Below are 26,192 nucleotides of genomic sequence, written 5' to 3'. Positions count from 1 at the left end.
GGAATCAAGCTTGGCTTCAATTATCAAAGAAAATGATGCCATAGGAAAGATATGCTGGAAGCAGTAGTCCACAATTAGAGGATGGGAGCTCTGGTGAGGGCAGTTTGCTAAGATCCACTTGTAAAAGTTTGCCTGTTTTCAAAAGGTCCCGTTGCCCAGTGCTGTTGGAGTCCTGGCCCCTTGCCGAGTGGAGTCCCTTGATCTTGCCTTAGAAAATGCTTGTTGAAGAGGGTATTGCCTTTTGGGCAGTGACCTTGTGAGTAAATTTTCAGAGGGCTCTTGGAAAGCCCTGAACGCACAGACTTAGAAGCATATACTTTTGAAGTTGCATTATTTTGAGAAGGGAACGTGAGGAGGAGGAGGAAGAGGAAGAGGAGGAGAAGGAGGAGGATCCCTATGGTCAGTTCTGTCAGGTCAGTTCTGTGCTCCCTGCCTGGAGGCTCCCCTCTGGTTTATGGGGAGGGGCAGGGCCACAGCATCTCATTAAGAGGAGATAAGAACAGGATAGGGGAAAACAGAAAGCAGCCGGCACCTCCTTTCCCTGAAGGTTCCGGGGGTCTCTGCCACCTGCAGGCTGAAAAGCCTTTGCTTACTGAGGTTGCAAACCAGGTCTGTGGATGTGAGGCTGATGCAGAAGCTGCAGCATAGGCCTCTACTCTGTGTAGGAATTTAAAATCCTTGCAGCAACTGGAAGCACAACAGTCCTGAAGAAATAAAGCATCTGGGTACAATTACTGTAGCGTGGTTTGAGTTTCTTCCCCCCCCCCCTTTTTTTTTTAAGTAATCACAAGAAAACAGCCCCACTCCGTTTTCTTAAAATTATGTGGCACTTTTGACAAAGGTCTGGGTTCTGAAATACCGAGTCTCTGCCTCTCCCCACAACCCTGCCTCCTTTCTCTGCCCTGTCTTGTTATGATTGTGGGAAAATCCAAGTACTTTATTGCAGTCAACTGAGTTAAGAGCAGTATATTCCATTTTTAATTACTGGTCACACAGTAGTCCTCTATTTTGGAAGTGAAGGGAGACAAGTTTATTTTGGGATCCATGTGTTAAACAACGAGTGCAAAGCCGTGTGAGCACACATAGGGTTTGAGTTAGGTGTCTTTTTTGCTGGGAGGAAGGAATTTTCTATTGAGTCATTTTCTCCCCACAGAGGTTGAAGTATAGCTCTTACATTGGAGACATGGTTGATGTGTTAATACCACCAAGATAGCAGGACTGAAGGCATGGAAGAAAGAGTGTTTGAATGCTATTTAAGGCTGTTTTGGCTTTTTTGGTGTTGCACCATGCCTGTTAAACTAAAAAACTTTTCCAGTGACCCATCTAATGGTCTTAGGTCCTTTAAGGAGAGTCAACAAGGTTTTCAGTCACTGCCACGTGCCACTCACTACTTTCAGCGTCGGAGATTCGTGTGAGGACAGGGCTGTCCCTCATGGAGCTTACAGTCTGGTTTCACAGGACAGGTGTTCAACATGGAAACACCAGTGTCCAGTCATTATAAATCATGATAAAGATGATGAAGGAAATTAGGGCAGTTGAGAAAATGGGAGCTCTCTGGTTTTTTGTTTTTGTTTTTGTTTTTTTGAGATGGAGTTTCATTCTTGTTGCCTAGGCTGGAGTGCAATGGTGTGATCTCTGCTCACCACAACCTCTGCCTCCCGGGTTCAAGCGATTCTCCTGCCTCAGCCTCCCGAGTAGCTGGGATTACAAGCATGCGCCACCACGCCCGGCTAGTTTTGTATTTTTAGTAGAGATGGGGTTTCTCCATGTTGGTCAGGCTGGTCTCGAACTCCCGACCTCAGGTGATCCACCCATCTCGGCCTCCCAAAGTGCTGGGATTATAGGCGTGGGCCACCGTGCCTGGCTGGGGCTCTCTGTTTTTGTTGGCACTCGGTTTTTTCTTGGAATTTTCCTGTGATTTCCCCCAAATTACTGTGCCTTTGTTGGTTCATTTGGAGGACCTCAGAACTTGGTGCAGAGGCCATGATCCAACTGCCTGCTCTTCAGGTGGGTGCCCACCTCTGGAGGGGTTGTGACTCAGCCCAGCAGCGAGCACTGCAGCCAAGCCGGCAGCAGTGCCCAGCCTCTGACTTCTGGTCCCTACTGAGAGTTTACAGAATGTGGCCTCATCACTGGATTCCTAACAACAGGAAAAGGCCCCAAGGAAGTCATCTTGTGCATCCTGCTTCAAGGCAGTATCCACGCCTTACTTACGCACCCAGATGGCTGGGCACTTTGGCCTGTTTTAAAGACTTGGGTGATTTCACAGCCTGTCCCCACCTACTTTATGGATTTCCTCTGACCATTTAGAAGTATTTTTTTCTCTCTAACTTTTGAAGCCTATTTCCCCTTGTTCTTCCTTTAGTGGGGATGCTGAACAGAGAGTCCCCCTTCTCAACTACGAGGCCTTTTTCACCGAATCAACCTTCTCTTCTCCAGAAGAATGAACTGTTCTTTTTACTCTCACCACTCCTCTCTGCCCTTGGTGTTGGGGAATTCCGGATTGAGGACACATGGACCAGGAGGAAGGCCTGGAAGATCTTACCATTCTCATTTAATTTTCACCAAAAAATCCCAGGAGGTCGTGAGACTTCTTGCCCTCTACAGATATGAGAACAGGGTCAGAGTGTCCAAGTGATGGTCACAAGTCACTTGGTCAAAAGTGTTGAGGGGTTCATGTGCAGTGCTCCTGGTCTGCACCTTCTGGTCAGTTCTATGCCTACAGCATATTTCTAAGATCTGACTTGATGCAGTCAGACAGGATCCACGGCACAGCTGTGGTCCGGCTCCTCTGGCCAAGTCTGACAAGGCCTTTGGCCCACATGGTGCTAAGTTACCTCCTTGGGTGGTTGTGATGATTACAGGGGTCCCTTCTGGCTTAAAAAGTTTATGGCCCTGTAACTTTTTGTGTTTGTTTGGTGACTCCAACAAGCGCAAACTCCTTAAAGGCAGAGACTGCCTCTCCTACCTTCTTTTCCATCCCACCATCCCCTGTTGAGACAGACCCTCACACCAAATTGTGGCAGTGGCTTCCCCCAGGGCTCCCTGCCTGTACCTACCCCTCCTTTCCATCCAGTCTGGTGACAGACCTTGGATGCTATGTGCTGATGGGAATGCTTTCTCCCTGCCGGTCCCCTGGCACCCCTGCTGTCCCCTGGCCTCTCCCCATCCAGTTAAGACAGGACTATGACCTTGCACTGAAGACCTACGTCCTTTGCCAGGCCTTCTTAGCCTGGCTAATTAGACCCCTCTCTCTCCCTAGTCTAGGGAGAGCTTTTCGCTACCTTTCCCTTTACCTAGTCCTGGGTTGTCATCTCCTCAAATTCCTGCTCATCCATGAGTCCCATCTGTCCCAGGGAGCCGTCCCCAACTGTCCCTCCTAGAAATGTTCTATCTGTCATCTGGGTTACCTGTACTAAGGCACTCCTTTCCTGCTTTTTATTCTGTGAGAACTTGGAAACATGTTGAGTCTAGTCTTTGTATTGGGAGGCAGTTTGATTGAGAGCCACGTGACTCAATCCATGCCCACCAGTTCCAGCTGTGTGATCTGGGCAGGCTGCTGGAATTCTGGACTCCAAGGGTCTCATCTGTAGAATGGGCACAGTCCAGTGCTCCTTCTCCCCTCCTCGTGAGCCTGTGATAACACTGAGCGTACCTCCCTCATGACACCCCCACAGTATGGTGACATGCCCCCACCAGGCCATGGGTGCTGGAAGACCAGAGTTCAGCATGTAGCGAGTGAGTAGGAGCTTGGTGAACATGTGCAGACAGCTGACTGTCACCTTTCTGGGTCCTTTTCATTTGCCAACCCCACGGCCATCTTTACAGACCAGCTGCTGTGGACTAATAGAATATATTCTCTTTTCTGAGCCTCTCTTTTCTCCCTCACTTGATTTCTTTGCTGCTGGCATAGACTTGGTGGGACCAGTGGAGGATGCCAGGGTCTTTGTAAATAGGCCTCCTGCGACTTCAGGCCTTAACGTGGTCCCTTCCTGCAGCCTGCCGACCTATCTGCCCCTCCCCGCTATTTAAGCCCCTCACTGGTGACACAAGAGGAATGCGGCCCAGCAGGAGATGTGCACACCGGTTGTTCTGGAAGGAGATCAAGAGGGTGAAATGAGGAGCCAGAGGCCATTGAAACAAAAGGGCTGGAGACACCAGAGGAGGGGCCTGGGCCTTCCTTTGAAACAGCTGTGTTGCTCATTTCAATCCTGCTGCACTAGCCAGCCCTGGGGAGAGGAAGCCGGGGGTGGGGGAAGGGGCATGGCAACGGCTCATGGCAGAGCTCACAGGTGGGATTGGAGTCCTGAACGTTGTCTTGAACTTTTCTGTCCCATCTGTCCAGCTCACTGTGGGCCCAGGGTCAAAGTGAGAAGGCCACACTGGCCTCTAGCTGTTTGCATCTCTGGACTGGGCTAACAGACCCCAGACAAGGAGTTTAGGTACTTAAGATGTCTTGGGGCCCTGAAATTGTATTCTTTGGTGCAGGATTGGATAGGGAGGTGGAGCAGAGAAAGATATTTCATCTTCACTGACTCGTTCCCCTCTTCTATTCCATGGCCTCCTCTCCTAAAGCAGAGTCCAGTTCCTTCCTCTAAGTGCATTTAGAGCTTCACAGGATCCCCTGGGCTGCCTCTGGAATACTCTCTGCCCTGGCAGACCCACCACTGGGGGCAGAGGAACCAGCTTGCTTTCCCCAGGGTGAACCGGTGGCTCAGGAGGCCTCCCTTTTGTGGCCCCTGCTTTCTGCCCAGGTGAGCAACTGGACCTGGGCAGCAGGTTGGCGTTGAGCAGATTGTGGGATAGTGTGCTGGGTTGTCCTGGGGTCACCTGATTACCTGGGTTTCTGGTGAGGGTCAGTGACTGAACCACTTTTGTACTTTGCCCATAGGTCCTTCAAGAGGAGCGATCCTGTTAATCCTTATCACATAGGTTCTGGCTATGTCTTTGCGCCAGCCACCAGCGCCAACGACAGTGAGATATCCAGTGATGCGCTGACGGATGATTCCATGTCCATGACGGACAGCAGTGTGTGAGTATCCTGGCCGCCCTTCTGTGGGCTTGCTTGGGAGTGGATGCCACCTGAGCACTTAGCCAGAATCGTCTGTCATCCTCAGCTGGCTTTGCAGACCCCACCTGTGCATGTATGGACATCAGTTTGGTGGGAGGGGAGTATGACAAGGGTATGGTGCTGATTAAGGAGGATGACATGGTCATCTGGGTAGGGTAAAGCTTAGAGCTTTGAAAGTTGGGAGGATATTGTAACAGAAGAAAAACTAAAGGACAGTAGAAGATTAGGATGAATGAATATTTATAGATTCCTTGAGTTTAAAAAACCTTCTTCTGGTTGTCATCATCTGGTTGTCCCTGTAGGAACAGTTGCTTGGCTGGTCCAGAAACCCAGGTATCCTGTCTGCAGAACCAACAGCTGGGAGACAAGGTGGCATTAGAAGGGTCTGTGTTTAGGTATTCATTGTTTTTGGAGGAAAAGGCATTGCAAGTGGGGGTGAGAAAGCCAGAAATCTCTAAAGAGCCACAGTGTGTAATGTTCCGCATTGTTTTGTTTTTAAATGGACATCGTTTATTCAGTAAGTGTGGGTGGAGTGTTAGATACTCTGTGTTAGATACTGAGGACCCTAAGTAGGGGCTCTCTCCAAAGTAGTGTCTGATCTGGATCTTTGGCAGACAGCCTTTGGTTTTTGAAAGTAACCCAAGACATTGGCGTGGTCCGATGAGGTCAGAAGGCCCTTAGTCAAGGTAACATTTTGAATTTTAGGTCATCTGAAGTCAAGTCATGGCAATCTCTGTGGATGGACAGCAGTGATCCTCAGTGAGTCTCATGAGGAGGGATGTGTAGCTGTGGCCTGGGTATCCCTGTCTCTGGCTGTCCTTTGAGGTTTTGGTTCAGGAGACCCAGAGTGGAGCCTGGGGATAGGGGATGGGTAAAATTCCCCAAAGGCTTCTCACCCAACACCCAGTTGAGATTCATTGTTCCAGAAATGGTCTTGAAAGCTTTTCAATGTTTTGGAGTCAGAATTTCGCCTGCTAAAGGAACAATTTTGAAAGGCAAACCCATTGAACCATGTAAGTTCTGGCACACTTATTTAGAGTTTGTTCCTTTTAGCTTCCTAAAACTGGACCATCTATTCTTCCAGTTTGTTTGAAACTATCTGGTTTTTATTGGCCAGTGTCCTGTTGCCTGGCCTGTGGCATGGGACCAGTTGGAGGGAAAGTTGATGAGGTGAGTTTGGGAACCTACTATTTATTTTGCTGGTGGCTTTTATTGTGTTACCTCAAATTCCCTTGTTAGTACAGGGAGAGATATCCTCAAGGTGAAAGTTTGAATTTTAATAAAAATAGCATTTTGGCATTAGTACACGTCTTTCATCCAATATGGAAACAGGAAAGTACACATCTTTCATCCAATATGGAGATATGAGAAGTTTCACAGAAGTGAGTTTTCCATATTGACTGAAATTTCGGTATCCATACTTGAAAAAATTGTGCTTTGATAATTTTTTGGTGGACATATTTCTTAGAATACATTTTGCTCTGTCATTATTGCATAGTATTAGACAGGGCATAATTTATCTCTCAGTTATCCAAATAATATCAAGATCTGTTTGTGTACTTTGTTGTGGTATTTCTCTCATAGGCAATGAGGGTGCATAGGGTTATCTGACCCTTTCCCCTTTGAAAAGTTTCTCTTTTCTCTTTTCATTCTCCCTGCTGTTGTGTTTTGCTGTCTGTGTGCTTGCTTCTAGCAAGCATTCCTCCTGTAGCATATATTACTTTGTGGATTGTGTGGGAATCTTAGCATTATGTGTAAAATAAGAGTAAGTTGAAATTGATTGAAGGCATTGAGTGAATCTCCTAAGTCAAATGCAGTTTACCTAAGACGATAAGACTTCTGTTTAGTTTTCTTAGAGACTATTTTTGGCTTGCTTCCTGGTCCTTGGCTGCATGTCAGTCCCCATCATTGAGGTGTTATTCTGGGTTCATGATGAGATAACTTGGGTGTAGTCCCATACTTATTTCTGTTTGATCCTCCCAAGACCCAATCAGGAAGGCAGGCAGGCAGATACTTGGGACTTTACAGATGAGGAAATAAGGCCTGGTGCTTCCACAGCCATGCACCTCTGAGACAGACTTCAGGTCCAGGCCAGACACAGGCCCTGTACTTTGCCCGCTTTGCCCTTCCCCCAGGCATGAGCGTTCTCAACATGAGATCTGTGAATAGGACCGGTTGGTCATGAGACCTTTGAGCCACTTTGGGTTTCTTTTATTTATATTTCTTAGTAATCAAGACTGCTTTTTAGAAAGACTGGTTCTGGGAGGGGTAGAAGGGAGCAGGTTCTAAGTTCTCCCCTGCAGCCTCCCCATTTACTTCCTCTTCTTTTATCCCCTTCCCAGAAGAAAAACTTTTATTTAGAGGTGACTTTAAAGCTTTCACCCTTCCCCCTTTAGCTGAAGCACTTTGGATTCCAAGCATGGGGGAGCCACTTTTCAGGGATCAGAAAGGTTACCTTTGCCAGTCCCTATTCTAGGTGGCAAGGGTTAGTGTGTAGTTCAGTGAGGTCCACTTGGATACAGAGACAGAACAGGTCAAGTCCCTCATGTAGCGGCTTTCTCTTTGGGGCACAGTAGATACCTTTGGGTTCCTGGTGGCAGAACCTGTGAGTATTAATAAGCCTATCCTGTGGCAAAGCTGCCTTGGATGGAAAGTGAATAAACCAGGAAGCCAGGAGGAAGTGCTGCAAGGCCTAGAGACCCGTGGGCTCATGGTGTTGGCTCTGTTCGTCCTGGTGGTGTTGAGTGGCTCTGTGCCCTCTCCCAATCAAGTGCGCAGGTTATCAGATTAACTGTCACAGTTGTGCCCACCTGGGCATTTATACTAATTAGGAGTGCATTTGGCATCCATGCGGGGTCACTGTCTCTTGGGCATTGTCTCATGCTGCCTCTAGTGGGGCTCACTAGAAAACATCAGAAGGGTCTCCAGACTTGTTGGCACTGACTCAAGCTGCCATTGGGTGCCAGGCATGGGGGTCTCTGGGGCCCTCCCCACTCTGCTGCAAGCAGACTTCGCGATGCAACGTGTTCTCTGGCCGACTGGCCCTGGGTGTGTGTGATCCTGCCCAGCACCGGGCGGTCACCCGGGATTCCCAGGGCTGGGATCAGACCCCCTCTTCAGAACTCTGCCAATTGTAGGCCTCGTGCAGATGAGAGCGCCGGGCGAGAAATAAAGTGTGTGGGGGATGAAAAGCTGAACTGAATCGCTTTCAGCCCATTGTTCATCCCGGGAAGCTTAGAGGGGATAAGAGGGTAGCAGGCCCCTTTGAAATTTCCTTGAACAAGTGAATAGGAGCGCCCCATAAAGCATGAAAAGAGCCCTGGCTGTTTCTCCCGTCACAATGGCCAGTGCGGGCTGTGAGGGGCTGGGGAGGGGGGCTGGCTGCCCTGCTGGGAGCTGGGGAGGGAACAGGGCTGTGGAGGGGGGGAGAGGGAGAGAGGGGGTCACAGGCAGCCTTCAATAGACTCCAGAAGGTTGGAGTTCATTAGACACAAACCCAGGAAAGCAATCGTCTCATTTGCGACAGAACCAATTAAGTCCTGGGGGCTTTTGCAAGAGGCCTGGGTAGAAGTTGGGGCAGTGCTGGCCTGCACTTGGTTATTCCAGGGAGCCACACGCCGGGGCCTGAGTGTGCAGAGCAGGCAGGGGCTTTAAAGAAATCATTGCCTTCTCCCAAAGCCTACTGCTGACTTCTGTTTTCCTGCTAAGTAAAAAGTCCTGTTAAAGATGGCTGGGCATTTGGGCCTCTGAGAAGGCTGTTTTATGAGCCTGTTACTCTGAAACCTGCATTCTCGGAAGAAATGGCTTAATTTTTTTTTGAGACAGAGTCTCACTCTGTTGCCAGGCTGGAGTGCAGTGGCGCGATCTTGGCTCACTGGAACCTCCGCCTCCTGGGTTCAAGCGATTCTCCTGCCTCAGCCTCCTGAGTAGCTGTGACTACAGGCGTGCACCACCACGCCCAGCTAATTTTTCTATTTTTAGTTGAGATGGGGCTTCACCATGTTGGCCAGGATGGTCTCGATCTCTTGACTTCGTGACCCACCCACCTCGGCCTCCCAAAGTGGTGGGATTACAGGCGTGAGCCACCGCAACCTGCCAAAAAAAAATTTTTTTAACGTTAACTGCCAGACTCCCACCAAAATCCTTGCAGCACTGGAGGCAGAAGGCTTGTGGGCCATTCCAGGGCATCAGGCTTAGAAGGATGGAGTGAAGAGGGTGAAAATGTCAGAAGCAGCAGACTCTTTGCCGCCCAAGTGTAGCCATGGTTAGATGTTGCCAGGAATCATGAAAGCTAAGTCAGTGGTGTGGAGGCCTTTGTCTCTTCTTTCTGCTAGGAGTTGCTCTTGTAATCAGGATCAGCTACGTTTGTATGTTGCTTCAGCTCTGAGTGTCCCCAAATCAGCACAAGATGATTTTTTGGTGTTTCACACAGGGAATGTCGCGAGTTATTTATTTGTATTTCTTTATATCTTATTTATGGGGGTTTACTTTGGACACCAGGAAATGCATCTGAGTGAACTTCAAATATTAACCTTTTCCTACAAACCAGGCTTTTGATGTTGGCTGTGATCAGAGGCTGCCTTCAGAGTGGTTGCCAAATGAAGATGCGAGTGGACGCATGTGTGCATGAGTCTGCTATTTCAAAGTCGCCAGAAAATGACATTCAGGTTAGGTCGGGCACGGTGGAGTCAAAAGGCTAAGCTAATTGGCTCGGCTCAAATGGCAGCTAAGTGGAGTCCACACTTCAAAACCATGCTCCCCAGAAACAGCTGGGCCCGGCAGCAGGCTCGTTAACTAAAATGTTTATAATTAAAGGAGACCGTATAGGGACCAAAACTCTGGTGCTCTCCAGCCCACAGGCTTGAGCAGCCAGGAAACTGATCACAGACTTTTAGAGCTTGAATAAAAGAAGAGAGGCCCCCTTTTGGAATGAGGGGCTGTTTTGGAAGAAGATTCTTGGCTGGAGGGAATTAAAGCCACATTTCCTTGAAGGTGCCTGTTAAGCCTTTCTGAGCCTCTACAGGCTGACATCTTCCTTTTCTGCTCTGGTTACAAGTTGCCTTTCCAGCAGTTTAGTCCTTCACCTGCCCTGGGTAATGGAGTGTGTGTGGTGGTGGTGGGGGATGGGGGGGCGGGGTATGAGGTGCTTATGAAATCATTTGTTCCTTTTGCCTTCAATATTGCAGTTATCTACTCCCCTCCCCATCCCTACCCCCATCCTGTTTTTTTTTTTTTTAACCTTATTATATGGAAGAAGAAAAAGAGGCATAAAAGCTCTACCATTGACTTTCGTCTGGGAGAAGGAAGAGTGAAAGCTACCAGTGGAAATGTCAAGAGTCTTGGAGGGGGTGGATGGGGGACTCTTCTAGGACTCTTGAAGCCTTATGTCACTTGTGTCATGGTGGGGTCCATGGAGTGCTTGACTCCTGCCCCCAAGACTGTCAGGAACAGGGCTGAAGCAGAGTCATCCACTGTCTAAGTCCCTGGAAGAGAGATGGAGGATAGACATTGTCTTACAGCCCTAGGGCAGCAGAATTTGGTTAGACCAGCATGAGCCCAATCTGTGGGATACCGCCACCCCTACCATACAAGGTATCTTAGGTGAGAGATGGGGATATTCAGCATGGCTTGGGAACCACCTGGTGAGCCCCATAGCTAGTGAGTACTAGGTGGTTGGGGAGGACTTTCCAGAAAATTCCACAAATTTCCCCCTCATGCCTTATCAATGTCAGGTGACTGCGTGGGGCTTAGGAAATGGCATCTCCACATTAAGACCATCAGGAAGCTTGACTGCTGATTGGGGCTGGGAAGGGCATCTTATTGAAATGACCAAGTGTAGGTTGTTACAGATGCCTGTTCTGGAGTCCAGCAGTGGCTTGGGTATGAGTTGTCAATCTGCTACTGACTGTAACACTAGGTGAGCTATTGAGCATTTCTGGTCATCTGTAAAATGTGGCTCATTAAGGTTCTTATGAGAATGAAGTCTGATTATAGGTCCAATGTCTGACGTACAGTAGGGACTCGGTATCTACGAGATGGCATTCTCAGGTTGGCATCAGTTGCCTTGGGTGCGATTTGGTTTCTGGTCAAGCCAGGCATGCTTATAAGTCCCGTTTTCAACTACCCAAGGTGAAGACACAGAGTTTTGATAAATAATCTTTAGGTGGGCTTGGTCAGGTGCCGAGCCTCATGAGTAGGAGGCTGTTTCTCAGTCATGAGTAGAAGACGTGTTTCTCCAGCACTGGTCAACCAGCTGCTGCAAATCCTTCCCACAGTGCTCTGTCTCTGCTCCATACTCACCTTTCTTTGGGGCAGTACTCACACTTGGGGGTAAGTTGTTGCTCTGGATACTGATCTCTCTTCTCTCCCTTCCCTACTCACCTCAGTGCAATTATCCTTTATGCACTCCTTAGCCAGGGTTTGATTAACATACATTGGTTTGTTGATCTATTGGAATCTTCATTGTCCCTTGTGTTCCTGTTTTCTGACCTAGGTCAGTAGACTTCCTGAAAATGCAGCTATTTAGAATTCTAGGGCATTTCAGATAAGGAGCTAGAGGTTGACTAGTTACTCCTGGCTTGCCCCCTGGGTATTTTTAGACATTGCTAATTATCCTATTTTTCTTCCACCCTATGATGAACCAGACATTGGGGAAAGGGAAGTAGCCAAACACCCAATTTCAATATTTACAGCCTCCAAGTATGATTCATTATGAAAATGTTTGCACCCTGAGGCTTTTGTAAATAAGTGGCCTCCTGAAGGGACATCAATGGGAAAATAGTCACACCTTGACCATTCTGCTTTTAAGAAGGAAATTCTTTCTGGAAAAAATCATGGCAACTCTAGGTCATAGTTGTAGTGAACACTAGCTGGAGTGGCGGCTTTTTAAAAATTCTTCTACTTGTTAATGTTTTGTTTTTAAAAATATAATGGATAGGGGCCCATACTTCTTCAGGTCTTTGCCCAAAGGTCCCTTTCTCAATGAGGACTTGACACCCACATCCAATTTAAATTTGCAGCTTACCCACTCACCAGTGATTCTCCTTTTCCTGCTGTGTATTTATTCATAGTACATATCACTAACATACTATTTTTTATTTTGTTCATTGCCTGTGCCTCCCCATTAGAATGTAAACTTCAAGAGGGCAGTTGTTTGAATTATGTATCCACTTTGTCTACTGCTCTCTTGCCTAGTGCCTGGGAGAAGATCTGGCACATAGTAGGTGCTAATCTTTAAATGGATTGCACAGACCACCACATAGTAGGGGCTTTTCTCTTCATGCCCACATTGGTCATGTGTCTTTGAAAATTCATTGGTTGGGGGTGGTAGGGTTTGGAGCTGAGAGAAGGGGCCTAAATGTTATATATTCTTTTTATTAATCACCCTGTACTGGTTTATAAAAAGAAATACATTTGGAAATGACTGGGAGGTTGACTTGGAGAGTTATGCATGCTTCACTAATGCCTGATGTAGCCCTCTGTAGGTTTGGTTCTTATCCCTACAACTTTCTGCCCTGGCCCTATCCATAAGGCACTGGTTCCTGGTTTGAAGCAGTGGGAACAAGTGGGAGGACCAGTGGGGCCTGAGAATCTCCTACTTGGGGCACCTGTGAAATAGGGGAGCCTTTGCTCTGCCTAGGGTGGCTGGAGTGTAACCCAGTTCTAAGACAACAGCCCAAGAGATTAACTTTCCAGGCTCTTTCCAAGTTGATGCTTCTGCATCCAAGGAAGCCAAGTTTCCATAGATGATTGATGGGCAGGATTTAAATTTGACCTTGGGTGGGTCCTTCCCTGTGGGAGCACCGATGGTATCTGGAGACATGTGACACTCCTATGGAAGCATGTGGCCCTGTCGGCGGGATCTCAAGATGGCATATGACAGTAGCCCATGTGATGTGCTGAAAACATCCTCGTAAGCCTGTGGATTCTGTCTTTTCCTTTCCCTTAGAGATGGAATTCCTCCTTATCGTGTGGGCAGTAAGAAACAGCTCCAGAGAGAAATGCATCGCAGTGTGAAGGCCAATGGCCAAGTGTCTCTACCTCATTTCCCGGTGAGTACAGTCTGGAGTGAGGAGACAGCTGTTTTCTGCCATGTTGAGTCCTAAAGAAAAGAAATGGGTGGTGGAATGGGGAGAGGTATAGGGAAGGTAGAAACAAGCAGTACCTAAGGTCCCCTAGGGCAAAGGGAGAGAAAAGAACTGGACAATAGGCATTACATGGTTTTTTGGGTTGTGATGGTGAGCACAGTGATGTGATTATGAGGTATCAGTCAGTTTTGCTATAAAGGAATACCTGAGGTTGAGTAATTTATAAAGAAAAGAGGTTTACGGCTGGGCACAGTGGCTCATGCGTGTAATCTCAGCACTTTGGGAGTCGGAGGTGGGCAGATCACCTGAGGTCAGGAGTTCGAGACCAGCCTGGCCAACATGGTGAAGCCCCACCACTACTAAAAATACAAAAATTAGCCTGGCGTGGTGACGCGCGCCTGTAGTCCCAGCTACTTGGGAGCCTGAGGCAGGGGAATCACTTGAACCTGGGAGGTGGAGGTTGTAGTGAGCTAATGCCAGTGCACTCCAGCCTGGGCAACAGAGCGAGACTCCGTCTCAAAAGAAAAAACGAAGAAAAGAGGTTTATTTGGTTCATGGATCTGCAGGCTATTCAAGAACCATGGCGCCAACATCTGCTTCTGGTGAAGGTTTCAGGGAGCTTTCAGTCATGATGCAAGGGGAAGGAGAGCCAGTTTGTAACATAGGGAGAGAAGCAGCAAGCTGAGGTTGGGGGGGTGGTGGGCAATCCCATGTTCTTTCAAACAACCAGATCTCATATGAACTACGGGGAAAACTTGCTCATTACTGCAGGGAGGGCACCAAACACACCTCCCACTAGGTGCACTTCCACCATTGGGGATCATATTTCAACATGAGATTTGGAGGAGACAAACATCCCAACTATGTGAGAGGTTTGATGACCTATTTTTGAACCTTTGCATTTTCTGAATTCAAAAAAAAAATTCCCTATCAGAAAGAAACTGAAGCACTTATTTCCCAGAAACTAAGAAATGCTAGATGATCCATGCTTCTCTACAGCTTGGTGAGCTCACTGTATTTCCACTAGAATGGAAGCCCTCTGATGGGAGGGAGTTTTATCTATTCTGTTAACCTCTGTATGCAGAGACTAGAACAGTACCTGACACATAATAGGTGCTCAATAAACATTTGAGTGAATGAATAAGGAACCTCTGCCCCCCTTGGGACATTCTCCTGCTCTCTTCACTGGGACATTCTACTTCTTGGGTCAACCACAGGACTCCAAGTCATTTTAGTCAGTGATTTTAGTCATTTATTTATGTATTCATTGACCATTTCTCCTCCTGGCTCCTAAAGCCCTGGAGGGTAGCTGTTCCTTTCCAACTCCAGAACTTGGCTTGGTACCTGCTGGTGAGTCTGTGCCTATCAAATGCGGAATGAACGAAGTGTTTAGAAGTGAGGATCTCCTGAGCAGCTTCTTCCTGTGACTGAGATGGTGGATGAAGGGCTCTTCTGGGGCCTCTGCTTTTATTTCCATGCTTGCTAAAGCAGCCAGCACATGGCTGTACTCAAGAGAACTTCCCCATCTACATTCCCATTTTAGGGCTGTGCTGTTTACAACAGCCTCAGATCCAGGTTGCAAGGAGGGGAGGGGAAGAAAGCACCCAGCTCACAGCAGGTGTTTATGAATCCGTCCTGCCAGCTTCAGAGAATCTAATTGGTCTGGTTATGTTGTGTTTAAAAAATTAACACATTGAATTGCTAAACCCATGTTGCATTAGTGCACAAACTATAGCTCTTCTCTGAAAGCTCCTCACACAGACAAGGGCAGACTTACCTTGTTTTAAAATTAGCATATTAAAATTGCTTTTCTGAGGACCTCTAGCATCCCCTCCCTCTACAGATAACAAGTATTGATGACATACTATCATTGTTTTTTTGACTGGGGGATATGTGAGTTAACAAAGAAAAGTTCTATCGCCCAAGCTTGTAAATTAGATGATTTTGTCCTGGGGTGTGCAAATCGACTTTCTCCATCAGGCAGCGCTTTGATCAGGGGCTGCAAGGAGCCAGCCTGTGTGAGAATGGCCACCTACACAGGAGCCTTTCTCTTCTCTCCCAGTTTCTGCAGCTAAGTGGTTGCCGTGGCAAGGCCCATCTTTTCAGCTGGGGGAGATGCTAGCCTTTGCAAGTTAGCTTTCTGCTACCCCCACCCCAGCCCAAAGAAAGGAGCTAAGCAAGAGGGAGATTAGGAAGAAGGAGGTAGAACAACTGGAGAGGTGGGGGGTTGGGTGGGGGGAGCGAGATGACAGGAAAAGGACAGAAAGCTGGGCAGCAGGGGTTCTCTCTGTTTGCTGCTTTTGGCAGGCGTACTCGGTGCCTTTTTATATTCTGCACTTGATTTGGAGATGTTCCCTTTTCCCTTGATAGATCAGCTTCAGGCAGCCAAGCTCAGCAGTGTTCTGCTACTAGCCTGCAGCAGCTTTCTTCATTTTCTATACAAAGAGAGAGGGAGGAGGGAAGGAGAAAAACGAGGGAGATCGAGGACAGTGTTGAGACAACACCACCTCAAAGGTGCGCAGTGTGCGGCCAGGAAATAAATTACCACTTATTCTCTGATCCAGGCCGTTTGACTCCCTTTCCCCCCACTTTCTTCCCTCCCACCTCCTTTCCAATCTTATTTTTTTAAATTTTCAACTCTTTCTGTTTAGATTCTACTTTCTATTCCTTGAGTTGGTCTCTCCCCTCCCCACCTCAGAGGGCTGCGTTTTTTTTTTTTTTTTTTTTTTTTTTTGATGTTTGACAACAGTCTTTGAAGATTTTCTACTTCAGAGTAGCTACTGATGGGCTGGTTGTACTACAGAGAGAACAAGCAGGGCCTCTCGGAGTGCGACCAACTGCTCCTGCCCAAGGCAAACGCTGGTGGGGACCATGGCTCTCCATGAGGCCATGGCGCTAGCGCATAAAAGTCCCGAGCAGCCCAGGCCGCCTTGCCATCCACCCTACACCCGAACATGGGTTTGCGGTGCACAGCGCCTGGTGCGGGAAGCTCCGGCCAAGCCACCGCCCACCCAGCCTGCTGAACGTGCCTCCTCCCTTTCCTTTCCACGTCCTGTAGAGAACCCACCGCCTGCCCAAGGAGATGACCCCCGTGGAACCCGCCACCTTTGCAGCTGAGCTGATCTCGAGGCTGGAAAAGCTGAAGCTGGAGTTGGAGAGCCGCCACAGCCTGGAGGAGCGCCTGCAGCAGATCCGAGAGGTAATGCGGCCTAGGCCCTCTTCCTGCTTCCGTCCACGGCGTGCGCGCACGTATGTGTATGCGCATGTGCGTGGGGTGCGTTAGGGTGTGCGCATGTGCATGGGTTGCTGCGCATGCGCGTGGGCTGCGTGTGGGTGTGTGCCTGGGCGTGGGCTGTGTGCGCATGTGCATGGGTTGCGTGTGGGTGTGCATATGCGTGTGGATATGTGCTTGTGTAGGCGGGCCTGTGCGTGTGCGCATAGGCGTGGCTGTGGGCGTGCACACGGGTGTGCGTGCTCCTGCGTAGGGAGCCGAATGTTGCAACCCCAGGGCCTCTGGCCCTTCTGCTTCCTGGGTCACTTCCCCTTCTGACGTCTTCCCTTTCAGGATGAAGAGAAGGAGGGCTCCGAGCTCACACTCAATTCGCGGGAGGGGGCGCCCACGCAGCACCCCCTCTCCCTACTGCCCTCAGGCAGCTACGAGGAAGACCCGCAGACGATACTGGACGATCACCTGTCCAGAGTCCTCAAGACCCCTGGCTGCCAGTCTCCGGGCGTAGGCCGCTATAGCCCCCGCTCCCGCTCCCCGGACCACCACCACCACCACCATTCGCAGTACCACTCCCTGCTCCCGCCCGGTGGCAAGCTGCCTCCCGCGGCCGCCTCGCCGGGCGCCTGCCCCCTCCTCGGGGGCAAAGGCTTTGTGACCAAGCAGACGACAAAGCATGTCCACCACCACTACATCCACCACCATGCCGTCCCCAAGACCAAGGAGGAGATCGAGGCGGAGGCCACGCAGCGGGTGCACTGCTTCTGCCCTGGGGGCAGCGAGTATTACTGCTACTCGAAATGCAAAAGCCACCCCAAGGCTCCGGAAACCATGCCCAGCGAGCAGTTTGGGTAAGTGCCGGGCGGACCGCAGTGTCCCGTGTGGGGCTTGTCTCCCAGCCAGGTCCATGGGCAGGTGTGAGGTGGGAGCCGCATTACAGGCATTTAGTTTCTAAGAGGGCGGCAGAGGGCACGGCCGGGTGAGGGTGCGGGGAGCAGGTGCATGGGTCTTTCGTGTCACCAGCCCCCCGACTTGCTGAATTGTCTGATTCTAGGAGTCCCGGAGATTTAACCGGGTCTCTGGGTTGGGTGTGGTTCTTGGTTCCCCACAGCGGCAGCAGAGGCAGTACCTTGCCCAAACGCAATGGGAAAGGCACGGAGCCGGGCCTGGCCCTGCCCGCCAGGGAAGGAGGGGCCCCCGGCGGAGCTGGGGCCCTGCAGCTTCCCCGGGAGGAAGGAGACAGGTCGCAGGATGTCTGGCAGTGGATGCTGGAGAGTGAGCGGCAGAGCAAGCCCAAGCCCCATAGGTAAACACCGCTTGCCACCGCCGCGGCCGCGAGGGTCATGGGCACTCAGTACGGAGGTATTGTGGGAATGGCTGTTTTTGCAGTCCGCCGAATACAAATGTGACTATTTGCTCCTGCCATCTTAATATTAAACGTTGGACTGAGCAGACCACAAAAATGTCATGTTTTGGCACTGACCCCTGTTCGTGTTATGGTAGTTATTTTTTTTACTCTCTCTCTCTGAGCAGAATAGACAAGTTTCTATTGAAGTCACATTTTCCAGTTCTTCTAACCCAGTTTCTTTCCTTCTGTTTTCTCTCTGCTCATTCCTTGTTTAGTGCCCAAAGCACAAAAAAGGCCTACCCCTTGGAGTCTGCCCGCTCGTCTCCAGGCGAACGAGCCAGCCGGCACCATCTGTGGGGGGGCAACAGCGGGCACCCCCGCACCACCCCCCGTGCCCACCTGTTCACCCAGGACCCTGCGATGCCTCCCCTGACCCCACCCAACACTCTGGCTCAGCTGGAGGAGGCCTGTCGCAGGCTAGCTGAGGTGTCGAAGCCCCCAAAGCAGCGGTGAGTGGAAGTGAAGGGTCCTAGGTTGAGGCAGGGATTGGGTTTGGGTGGAGACCTGGTCTGTGGCTAATGGGGAGGGTCTCTCTTTCTGCCTGGGTCTCAAACCCTCCCATGAGAAGAAGAATTACTTATGGATGAGTAAGCTGCTGCTTTCCAGCTTCTAGAAATTGTTCCCTTCAGTTATGTTCATTCTACTAGAGTTAAGCCAGGATCTGTGAGGCAAGTCATGCCTAGAATTGGGAGAATGAATTTCAGCAATTGCTTACAAATCCCATTCCCTACAAATGTCTTGATTGTTTAAGGCTGGTTAGTTGAGTATATAAGAAGCTGTGAGATGGAGGATCAAGAGTCCTCAGCCCTTTGCTGGGGCTGAGAATGTCCCATCCTGGGCTCCCAGGGGGGCTTAGAATAGCTGTTCCAAGACGTCTTCCTGGCCTCTTCAGCCACTGTTAACCCAGGGTCTTGGTTGGGTCTCCATAAGGATGGAAGTCGGGTTCGTGTCTCTTCAGGAGGCCAAATAGTAATTTTCTGTCTGCTTTTCAATTGCTCTGGGGACAACAGTGTACCTCTAAATCCTTCGCCCTGGCTGTGTCCTCAGGTGCTGTGTGGCCAGTCAGCAGAGGGACAGGAATCACTCGGCCACTGTTCAGACGGGAGCCACACCCTTCTCCAATCCAAGCCTGGCTCCAGAAGAGTGAGTGTCTTTACCTGACATTACTGAGATCTGCCGAGTGGTTTATGTTTCAGAATATTCGCTATCTGGAGTTTCATTTTCATGAAACTTTTTTTGGTTTTTAAAATCGCTTTGATTTTAGCGCTAGTGATGAGGAACAGTAAACGTAGATGTTGCCATCCATGTCCTGCCGACAAATGCATCATAGCAAAAGTTTTTCTGGTCATACACAAATCAAAAGCTGGGACATGAAGCCATTAGCAGAAGTGTAGAAGGGACCTCAAATTCAGCTGGAAAAGTTGCCCCCATTCAACTTGCAATTTAGTAGTACTGGAAACATTTGTCACCCCTGAGCAGAAAGATCATTTTCCACTGTGGCAGAGGTGGAGGGGACCATCCTTGTGTTTTTGTTTGGAGAAGACAGAATATCTTCCCCCAAATTGGGCAGTGATTCTTTTTGTAAATTTAGTCTCTTTCAAAGTAGGTTGAGGAGCCTGCTCAGTTTAATTACTGGATGGTGCAATTAAAAAGAAATCTGCTAAAGAGATCTAAAATGGTCTGTAGCAAGTTTTCTTTCTTAGTGTCTTCATCCTGAGCAATGAGCAATGTTTGAAGTCCTCAATAGGCCACTGCCCTGGACCCTTTCATTGTTTCAATTGGTTGACCCTAAGTGTACCAGCTGTCTGGGTCTGGGCCAGCCACTTTTTTTTTTCTTTTTGAGACAGAGTCTCACCCTGTTGCCCAGGCTGGAGTGCAGTGGCTTAATCTTGGCCCACTGCAGCCTCCGCCTCCTGGATTCAGGCAGTTCTCCTGCCTCAGCCTCCGGAGTAGCTGGGATTGCAGGCGCCCACCACCACGCCCAGCTCCTTTTTTGTATTGTTAGTAGAGACACGGTTTCGCCATGTTGGCCAGGCTGGTCTCAAACTCCTGGCCTCAAGTGATCCGCCCACCTCGGCCTCCCAAAGTGCTGGGATTACAGGCGTGAGCCACCACGCCCGGCCTAGCAGCCTTTTTTTCAAGCCATTCTACAAAATCTCAGAATAAATGGGGAAATGGACATGACTGTGTGATAACCCCCATTAGTTGTTCTCATTCTGCTGGAATAAGGGGTGGGCTTTAGTCATTCTGAGTTCATGCCATCCCAAAGGTGTCCTGCTCTGGGTTTGTCTCTTTAGCACTCTCCAATCCAGGTGAGACCCGGCATCTCTGTGATAATTTCTCTTCTCTCATCTTCTTGGGGAAGCACCCCATTTATGCCAGCCTGAAAGAGGCCGCTGTATACTTTCATTTGGTGGCGGTGGGGGAAATGATACCAATTTGTACAACCAAAAGGAAATCATCCTTTTCTGCATGCTGCATGCAGCACATGTGGGGTTGGACTGTGTGTCCCCCAGAGCTGCCTGACTCTGGGATGTGGGGCTCTGCCCCAGCCCCCACTTTGGGTTTACAATTGCAGCCCTAGTGTTTGGATACCCTGTCACTTATGCACATGTGCGCACGTGTGTATTTGTTTTAGATGTGTGTCTGCTTTAAAATGCTAAACTTGTTCCATTCCATCTTATTTTCAGTCACAAAGAGCCAAAGAAACTGGCAGGTGTCCACGCGCTCCAGGCCAGTGAGTTGGTTGTCACTTACTTTTTCTGTGGGGAAGAAATTCCATACCGGAGGATGCTGAAGGCTCAGAGCTTGACCCTGGGCCACTTTAAAGAGCAGCTCAGCAAAAAGGGAAATTATAGGTAAGAGTCCTGTGGCTTTTTTCTGCTCTCAGTTTGTTTGCTCAGAACCAAGAGCCAGAGCCTGGAGCAGCTCCCCTGGCTGAGCAGACCTGGGTGGGGCAGGGTGGGAGGGGGCTCAGCAGGCGCTGGGGGAGGCTCCTTCTCATTTCTTCTCTCCCCTCACCGCTAGCAGCAATAACGAAGCAGCAGCCGCAAGAGGGAGGCTGCGTGGAGGGTTCTCTGGGGGACCTGGCCAGGCTCTTTCCACCAGGTGAACCAGACTGAGGAGAGAAAAGGAGCAGCTGCTTGCACTGACAGGAGAGTGGGGCTCAGGCCACACTGCAGAGGCTTTACCTGCAATTGAGGGGCTTGTGGGCGAGCGGGGAGCAGGGAGCAAAAAGAGGGACAGGCACACTGATTAGGAGGGAGGGTCTGGAAGCGCCGCCCTCCTGGCTTGAGTTTAGGAGAGACCCCCACATTGAAGGCTCCAAATAGTCAGGAACCATGCCTAGGAAAAGTCCCCCGTGTTTTTCTTACCCTGCCTTTCCACCTGAACAGCCTCCCTGGATTTTATGGGCCATTAGAAGCAGGGATGCGCCTTTGTCCATAACAAAGAAGGGGCTGGACCTGCGAGTGGGCACAGGGTGAATAGGGCAGTCTACTCCTCCTGTCCGGGCCTGGGCCCCGCTGCCTTCTCCCCTGCAGGGGCTTCAGGAAGGGAACTTCCTGGTCTCCTTACCTTGTCTGCAGAGTGGACGGAGGTGCCCTTGAGAAGGTCCATGCTGACTTTTTAGGGCCCTTGAGAGGGTTCAAGAGCTGAGGAGGATGAGGGCCAGCCCTAGGCCATTCCTTCTCTTGATCATTTCCCTCGTAAGGAGCAGGTGATGACTCTGCCTCAGTTCTTCTGGAGTCCTCCCTTGCCCCTCTCCATGGCCTGCAGCCCAAGAGAATGTGTGGATTCTGCTCCAGTTCTGTCCCAGGTTTAGGGCTCCAGGCTGGGACAAGGGTGAGACAGGGGCACCCTAGTTTAAGGAGTTGCTCACTCTGGGGTCTACACCCAAGACAGAGTTCCAACTCCTCAGCTGTGTGCCGTTGTCCCTGTGCCAGGACCACAGTCTATTCCCAGGTGTGAACCCATTGCCGCCACCAGGGCCAGGGGTGTGAGTGGAAAACTCTGAATAGCCCTTGGTAACCTGCCAGGTGGGCATGGGCTCCTGGACGGGGATGAGTCCACCTGCAGGGCTCTGAGACACCCTCCCCTCTAGAGCAGGCCTTGTATAGTTTTACCAGCCACCTTCATCTGGGAGTTAGTTTGGGCGGGGGCTCAAAGTGATTCTCTTTGGAGTGGGGAGGGGATGGAGGTTGGACTGAGCCCCTGGAGGTAACTGGCCAGCAGGGAGTGTTGCTGGGTCTGGATAGTCCCTTTTACACCTGGGCAGAGACAATTGTGAAAAGGTATCAAAGGGGTGGGGGAACAGGCCTGGCTGCTGCTGCTGCTGCTTTTATCTTGAAAAGACACAAGGTGAAACTGATGACACAAGTGTGTCCCTCTGGGGATTCATTTTGATCTTGGCTTTGTCTCGGCTGGACTTCGAGTGGAACTGCAGGTGACCTTGGAGAAGAGCCATGTGGCGCTGGCATAGGCTTGTGGGGAAAGTGCCTCCTTCAGCTGCTGTGGCCACATCTGGCTCTGATTTTTTTTTTTTTTCTCCCTGAGGCACAGTTAATAAGCCTGGCTTTGAAGCCCTGGCCTCCCCTTTAATGCACAAAGACTTGCACAAATGGTCAACTCTCCGATCCTCTCCAGTTCTTTCCTGAGTGGATCAGGCTGTGGGAAGGCCCTCCCAGCTGCCTTATCTCTGCAGGGCCTGAGCTAGACTCAGTGTCCTCCTGGGGTAGGACAGGGACACAGAGTGTCATGCCTCACCCTCCCAGCAGGGCTGGTGCTTCAACATCTCAATTTGTACAAATACATCCCCCCTTCAAAAAAATAAAAAAGACCCAGTGAGGTTGGGGCCGTGGAGCAGGGGTGGGAAGTGGGGGGGACCTGGGATGCGTTGAGTAATCTCAACATGGCAGGGGTTCAAAAAGCAAACAGTCCCTTTAGACGCGCCAGACGCTATTGGTGCCAGATGTCAGAAGAAAGCAAAGTTTGCCACATAAAGCATGTTGCAGTGGAAAAGCCTGTTTCTTGGAGAAAATGAGGGCAGTGCAGTGTGTTTGAAGTCCTGGGGGTGGGGCCGAGAGAATGTGGCCTCTCTCCTCTCTGGAGGAGGTTGCAATTATGTAAAAGGTCGCTGCGTGTTTGCTCAGACATGCTGTGAAAGCCCAACTTGGTAAACCCTGGAGGGGTCGGAGCTGGGGCCAAAGGGGTCTGACGGAGGGTGGCGTTGGGATTTGAGCCTCTTATGTGGAGAAGTGACTTTTCCCCCCACTGTCCTGAGTCTGCTGTGCACAGAGCCCCTCCCCATTTTCTCACTGTCTCCTCTCACGCTCCCCCGAGAATTTTGACCCCTTGACATGACGTGTCTTCAGTGCTGCCTAGTCAGAGCCGTGCCGTTGTTCACCCCACTGCATTAGCTGGGTCAGGAATGCTAAAAACAAAGAACCTTGACTAAACCCAGCTGTTCACTGTATTTAGCCTTATCTCCTACGAAAGTATTTGGCTTGCCTTTATTAAAGAGGGAAAAAATTGAGCTCTAACCAAGGGGAGTTAATTTTTTTTTTATTTTTAAAGGGAAAAGACAAAGCCCAACCATAACCCTGAGACACAATTAAATGCTTGAAAGGTTCTCCCATCCCCCCAGGGGACTGTGACCTTCCCTCTGTGAGTGGCCTTTATGGGCTGGAAATGACAGCTTGCAGGGGCAAGTTTAATCCCTCTGAGGGGTCTCCCTTGGCTGGGGACAGGGAAGGAAGAGGCCCTTGCTTAATTTCCTCAGAAGGGGTTTGGGGGTGGGCCTGGCCCAAGAGGACAGCAGTTGTTTCCGAATGTGGCACTCCTGAGAGGCCAGGCATTTGCATCTGTACAATTAAACAGCCTCAGAAGAAAGAACGCTGGGGAGGGATGAAAGGAGCCTTTAATCAATGGGCATAATAGAAGGGCCTTTGGTGTTTGACCCTGGAGGGATGGGATGGGAGAAGAGGCCTGGAAATGGGGAGAAGAGGGGAGGGCATCATGGGGCCAGTGCCGTCTGTTCGGCCCTGGGAAGCTGCGCTGGGCTGGCTTGCCTCCTGTGTGGCTGTGCCAGGGCCATCCAGGAGTGTTGCACTTGGGACCTGGAGGATGGGAAGGCCGAGAGGCCTTTGGACTGCTAAACCATCTGGAAGTCAGCCTTTTACAGACTTCGGCAGGTTCCGGCTCTCCAGGTGTGACGGGTTCAGGATGGCTGAACCTGGAGATAGTCTGGAGTCTCTTTGAAGGACCTGCTTGGCTCCTGCTGCAAATGAACTGCAGGCATTTGTCCTTCCCTTCCCTCCCCCACCCCACTGCTGAAAAAGGTTGGCGGGGGAAAGCAGCTCTGCTTTTCACAGTGTATATGTGTCAGGAGACAGCAGAGGTGCTGGGTTGAAGATTGCAGGTGGCAGGCCCAGCCCAGGCTGCTGCTCAATGGGTGCCTGGCCTTCATCATCTCGGCCCACCTGCTTCTTGTGGTGTGGCCAGTCCCAGCTGCCGTCTTAAAGCAGATGTGGGCAACAGTGTACAGGCACACCTGCCATAGCAAATTCCTAGGATACCTCAGTCCTCCATGTTGGTATGCTTTTCTTTTCAACAATGTGGAAAATGCAGTTTACCAAGAAGCTTTTTTGGTTTTCCTTTTAAGGTATTACTTCAAAAAAGCAAGCGATGAGTTTGCCTGTGGAGCGGTGTTTGAGGAGATCTGGGAGGATGAGACGGTGCTCCCGATGTATGAAGGCCGGATTCTGGGCAAAGTGGAGCGGATCGATTGAGCCTTGGGGTCTGGCTTTGGTGAACTGTTGGAGCCCGAAGCTCTTGTGAACTGTCTTGGCTGTGAGCAACTGCGACAAAACATTTTGAAGGAAAATTAAACCAATGAAGAAGACAAAGTCTAAGGAAGAATCGGCCAGTGGGCCTTCGGGAGGGCGGGGGGAGGTTGATTTTCATGATTCATGAGCTGGGTACTGACTGAGATAAGAAAAGCCTGAACTATTTATTAAAAACATGACCACTCTTGGCTATTGAAGATGCTGCCTGTATTTGAGAGACTGCCATACATAATATATGACTTCCTAGGGATCTGAAATCCATAAACTAAGAGAAACTGTGTATAGCTTACCTGAACAGGAATCCTTACTGATATTTATAGAACAGTTGATTTCCCCCATCCCCAGTTTATGGATATGCTGCTTTAAACTTGGAAGGGGGAGACAGGAAGTTTTAATTGTTCTGACTAAACTTAGGAGTTGAGCTAGGAGTGCGTTCATGGTTTCTTCACTAACAGAGGAATTATGCTTTGCACTACGTCCCTCCAAGTGAAGACAGACTGTTTTAGACAGACTTTTTAAAATGGTGCCCTACCATTGACACATGCAGAAATTGGTGCGTTTTGTTTTTTTTTTCCTATGCTGCTCTGTTTTGTCTTAAAGGTCTTGAGGGTTGACCATGTTGCGTCATCATCAACATTTTGGGGGTTGTGTTGGATGGGATGATCTATTGCAGAGGGAGAGGCAGGGAACCCCGCTCCTTCGGGCCCCAGGTTGATCCTGTGACTGAGGCTCCCCCTCATGTAGCCTCCCCAGGCCCAGGGCCCTGAGGCCTGCTAGAATCACTGCCGCTGTGCTTTCGTGGAAATGACAGTTCCTTGTTTTTTTTGTTTCTGTTTTTGTTTTACATTAGTCATTGGACCACAGCCATTCAGGAACTACCCCCTGCCCCACAAAGAAATGAACAGTTGTAGGGAGACCCAGCAGCACCTTTCCTCCACACACCTTCATTTTGATGTTCGGGGTTTTGTGTTAAGTTAATCTGTACATTCTGTTTGCCATTGTTACTTGTACTATACATCTGTATATAGTGTACGGCAAAAGAGTATTAATCCACTATCTCTAGTGCTTGACTTTAAATCAGTACAGTACCTGTACCTGCACGGTCACCCGCTCCGTGTGTCGCCCTATATTGAGGGCTCAAGCTTTCCCTTGTTTTTTGAAAGGGGTTTATGTATAAATATATTTTATGCCTTTTTATTACAAGTCTTGTACTCAATGACTTTTGTCATGACATTTTGTTCTACTTATACTGTAAATTATGCATTATAAAGAGTTCATTTAAGGAAAATTACTTGGTACAATAATTATTGTAATTAAGAGATGTAGCCTTTATTAAAATTTTATATTTTTCAAAACACTGGCCTCGTCTTTGAATCACCAGGGTGGGAACAGGGCCGAGGGGCCCTTTTGTGTGTAGACATCTGTGCTTGATTTCCCACCTTGCCCAAGCCCGTCTCTGACCTCGAGCCCTGACCTAATCTGGACCCACCTGGAGGTTTTGTAAAACCATTTATTCAGATCACCTGGCTACTGGCTGAGGCTTTTCTTGCCTTGG

The 26,192-nt window shown here is 49.6% G+C and overlaps 1 protein-coding gene across 9 annotated transcripts in view; it reads left to right on the top strand.

Annotated features, from left to right (window-relative positions):
• The window catches only part of AXIN2 (axin 2), a 33,021-nt gene extending 7,029 nt beyond the window's left edge, over nt 1-25,992 (top strand). For 4 of the 9 annotated variants that reach the window (XM_034942745.4, XM_034942746.3, XM_008964734.5 and 1 more), the window contains exons 3-11: nt 4,892-5,032; nt 13,020-13,122; nt 16,217-16,357; nt 16,724-17,235; nt 17,496-17,690; nt 18,008-18,241; nt 18,840-18,935; nt 20,483-20,650; nt 24,454-25,992. In XM_034942745.4, the coding sequence (XP_034798636.1) occupies nt 4,892-5,032; nt 13,020-13,122; nt 16,217-16,357; nt 16,724-17,235; nt 17,496-17,690; nt 18,008-18,241; nt 18,840-18,935; nt 20,483-20,650; nt 24,454-24,580 (1,717 nt within the window). In that variant the 3' untranslated portion in view covers nt 24,581-25,992. The remainder of the gene's footprint in view (nt 1-4,891; nt 5,033-13,019; nt 13,123-16,216; nt 16,358-16,723; nt 17,236-17,495; nt 17,691-18,007; nt 18,242-18,839; nt 18,936-20,482; nt 20,651-24,453) is intronic. The other 5 variants (XM_034942748.4, XM_063598790.1, XM_063598791.1 and 2 more) reach the window with 3 other exon arrangements.
• The last annotated feature ends 200 nt before the right edge of the window (nt 25,993-26,192 follow it).

This window comes from Pan paniscus, chromosome 19 (genome assembly GCF_029289425.2).
Source record: "Pan paniscus chromosome 19, NHGRI_mPanPan1-v2.0_pri, whole genome shotgun sequence".
NCBI lineage: Eukaryota > Metazoa > Chordata > Mammalia > Primates > Hominidae > Pan > Pan paniscus.
Note: the sequence above shows the minus strand (reverse complement) of the source record. Positions and strands in the feature narration are given on the sequence as shown.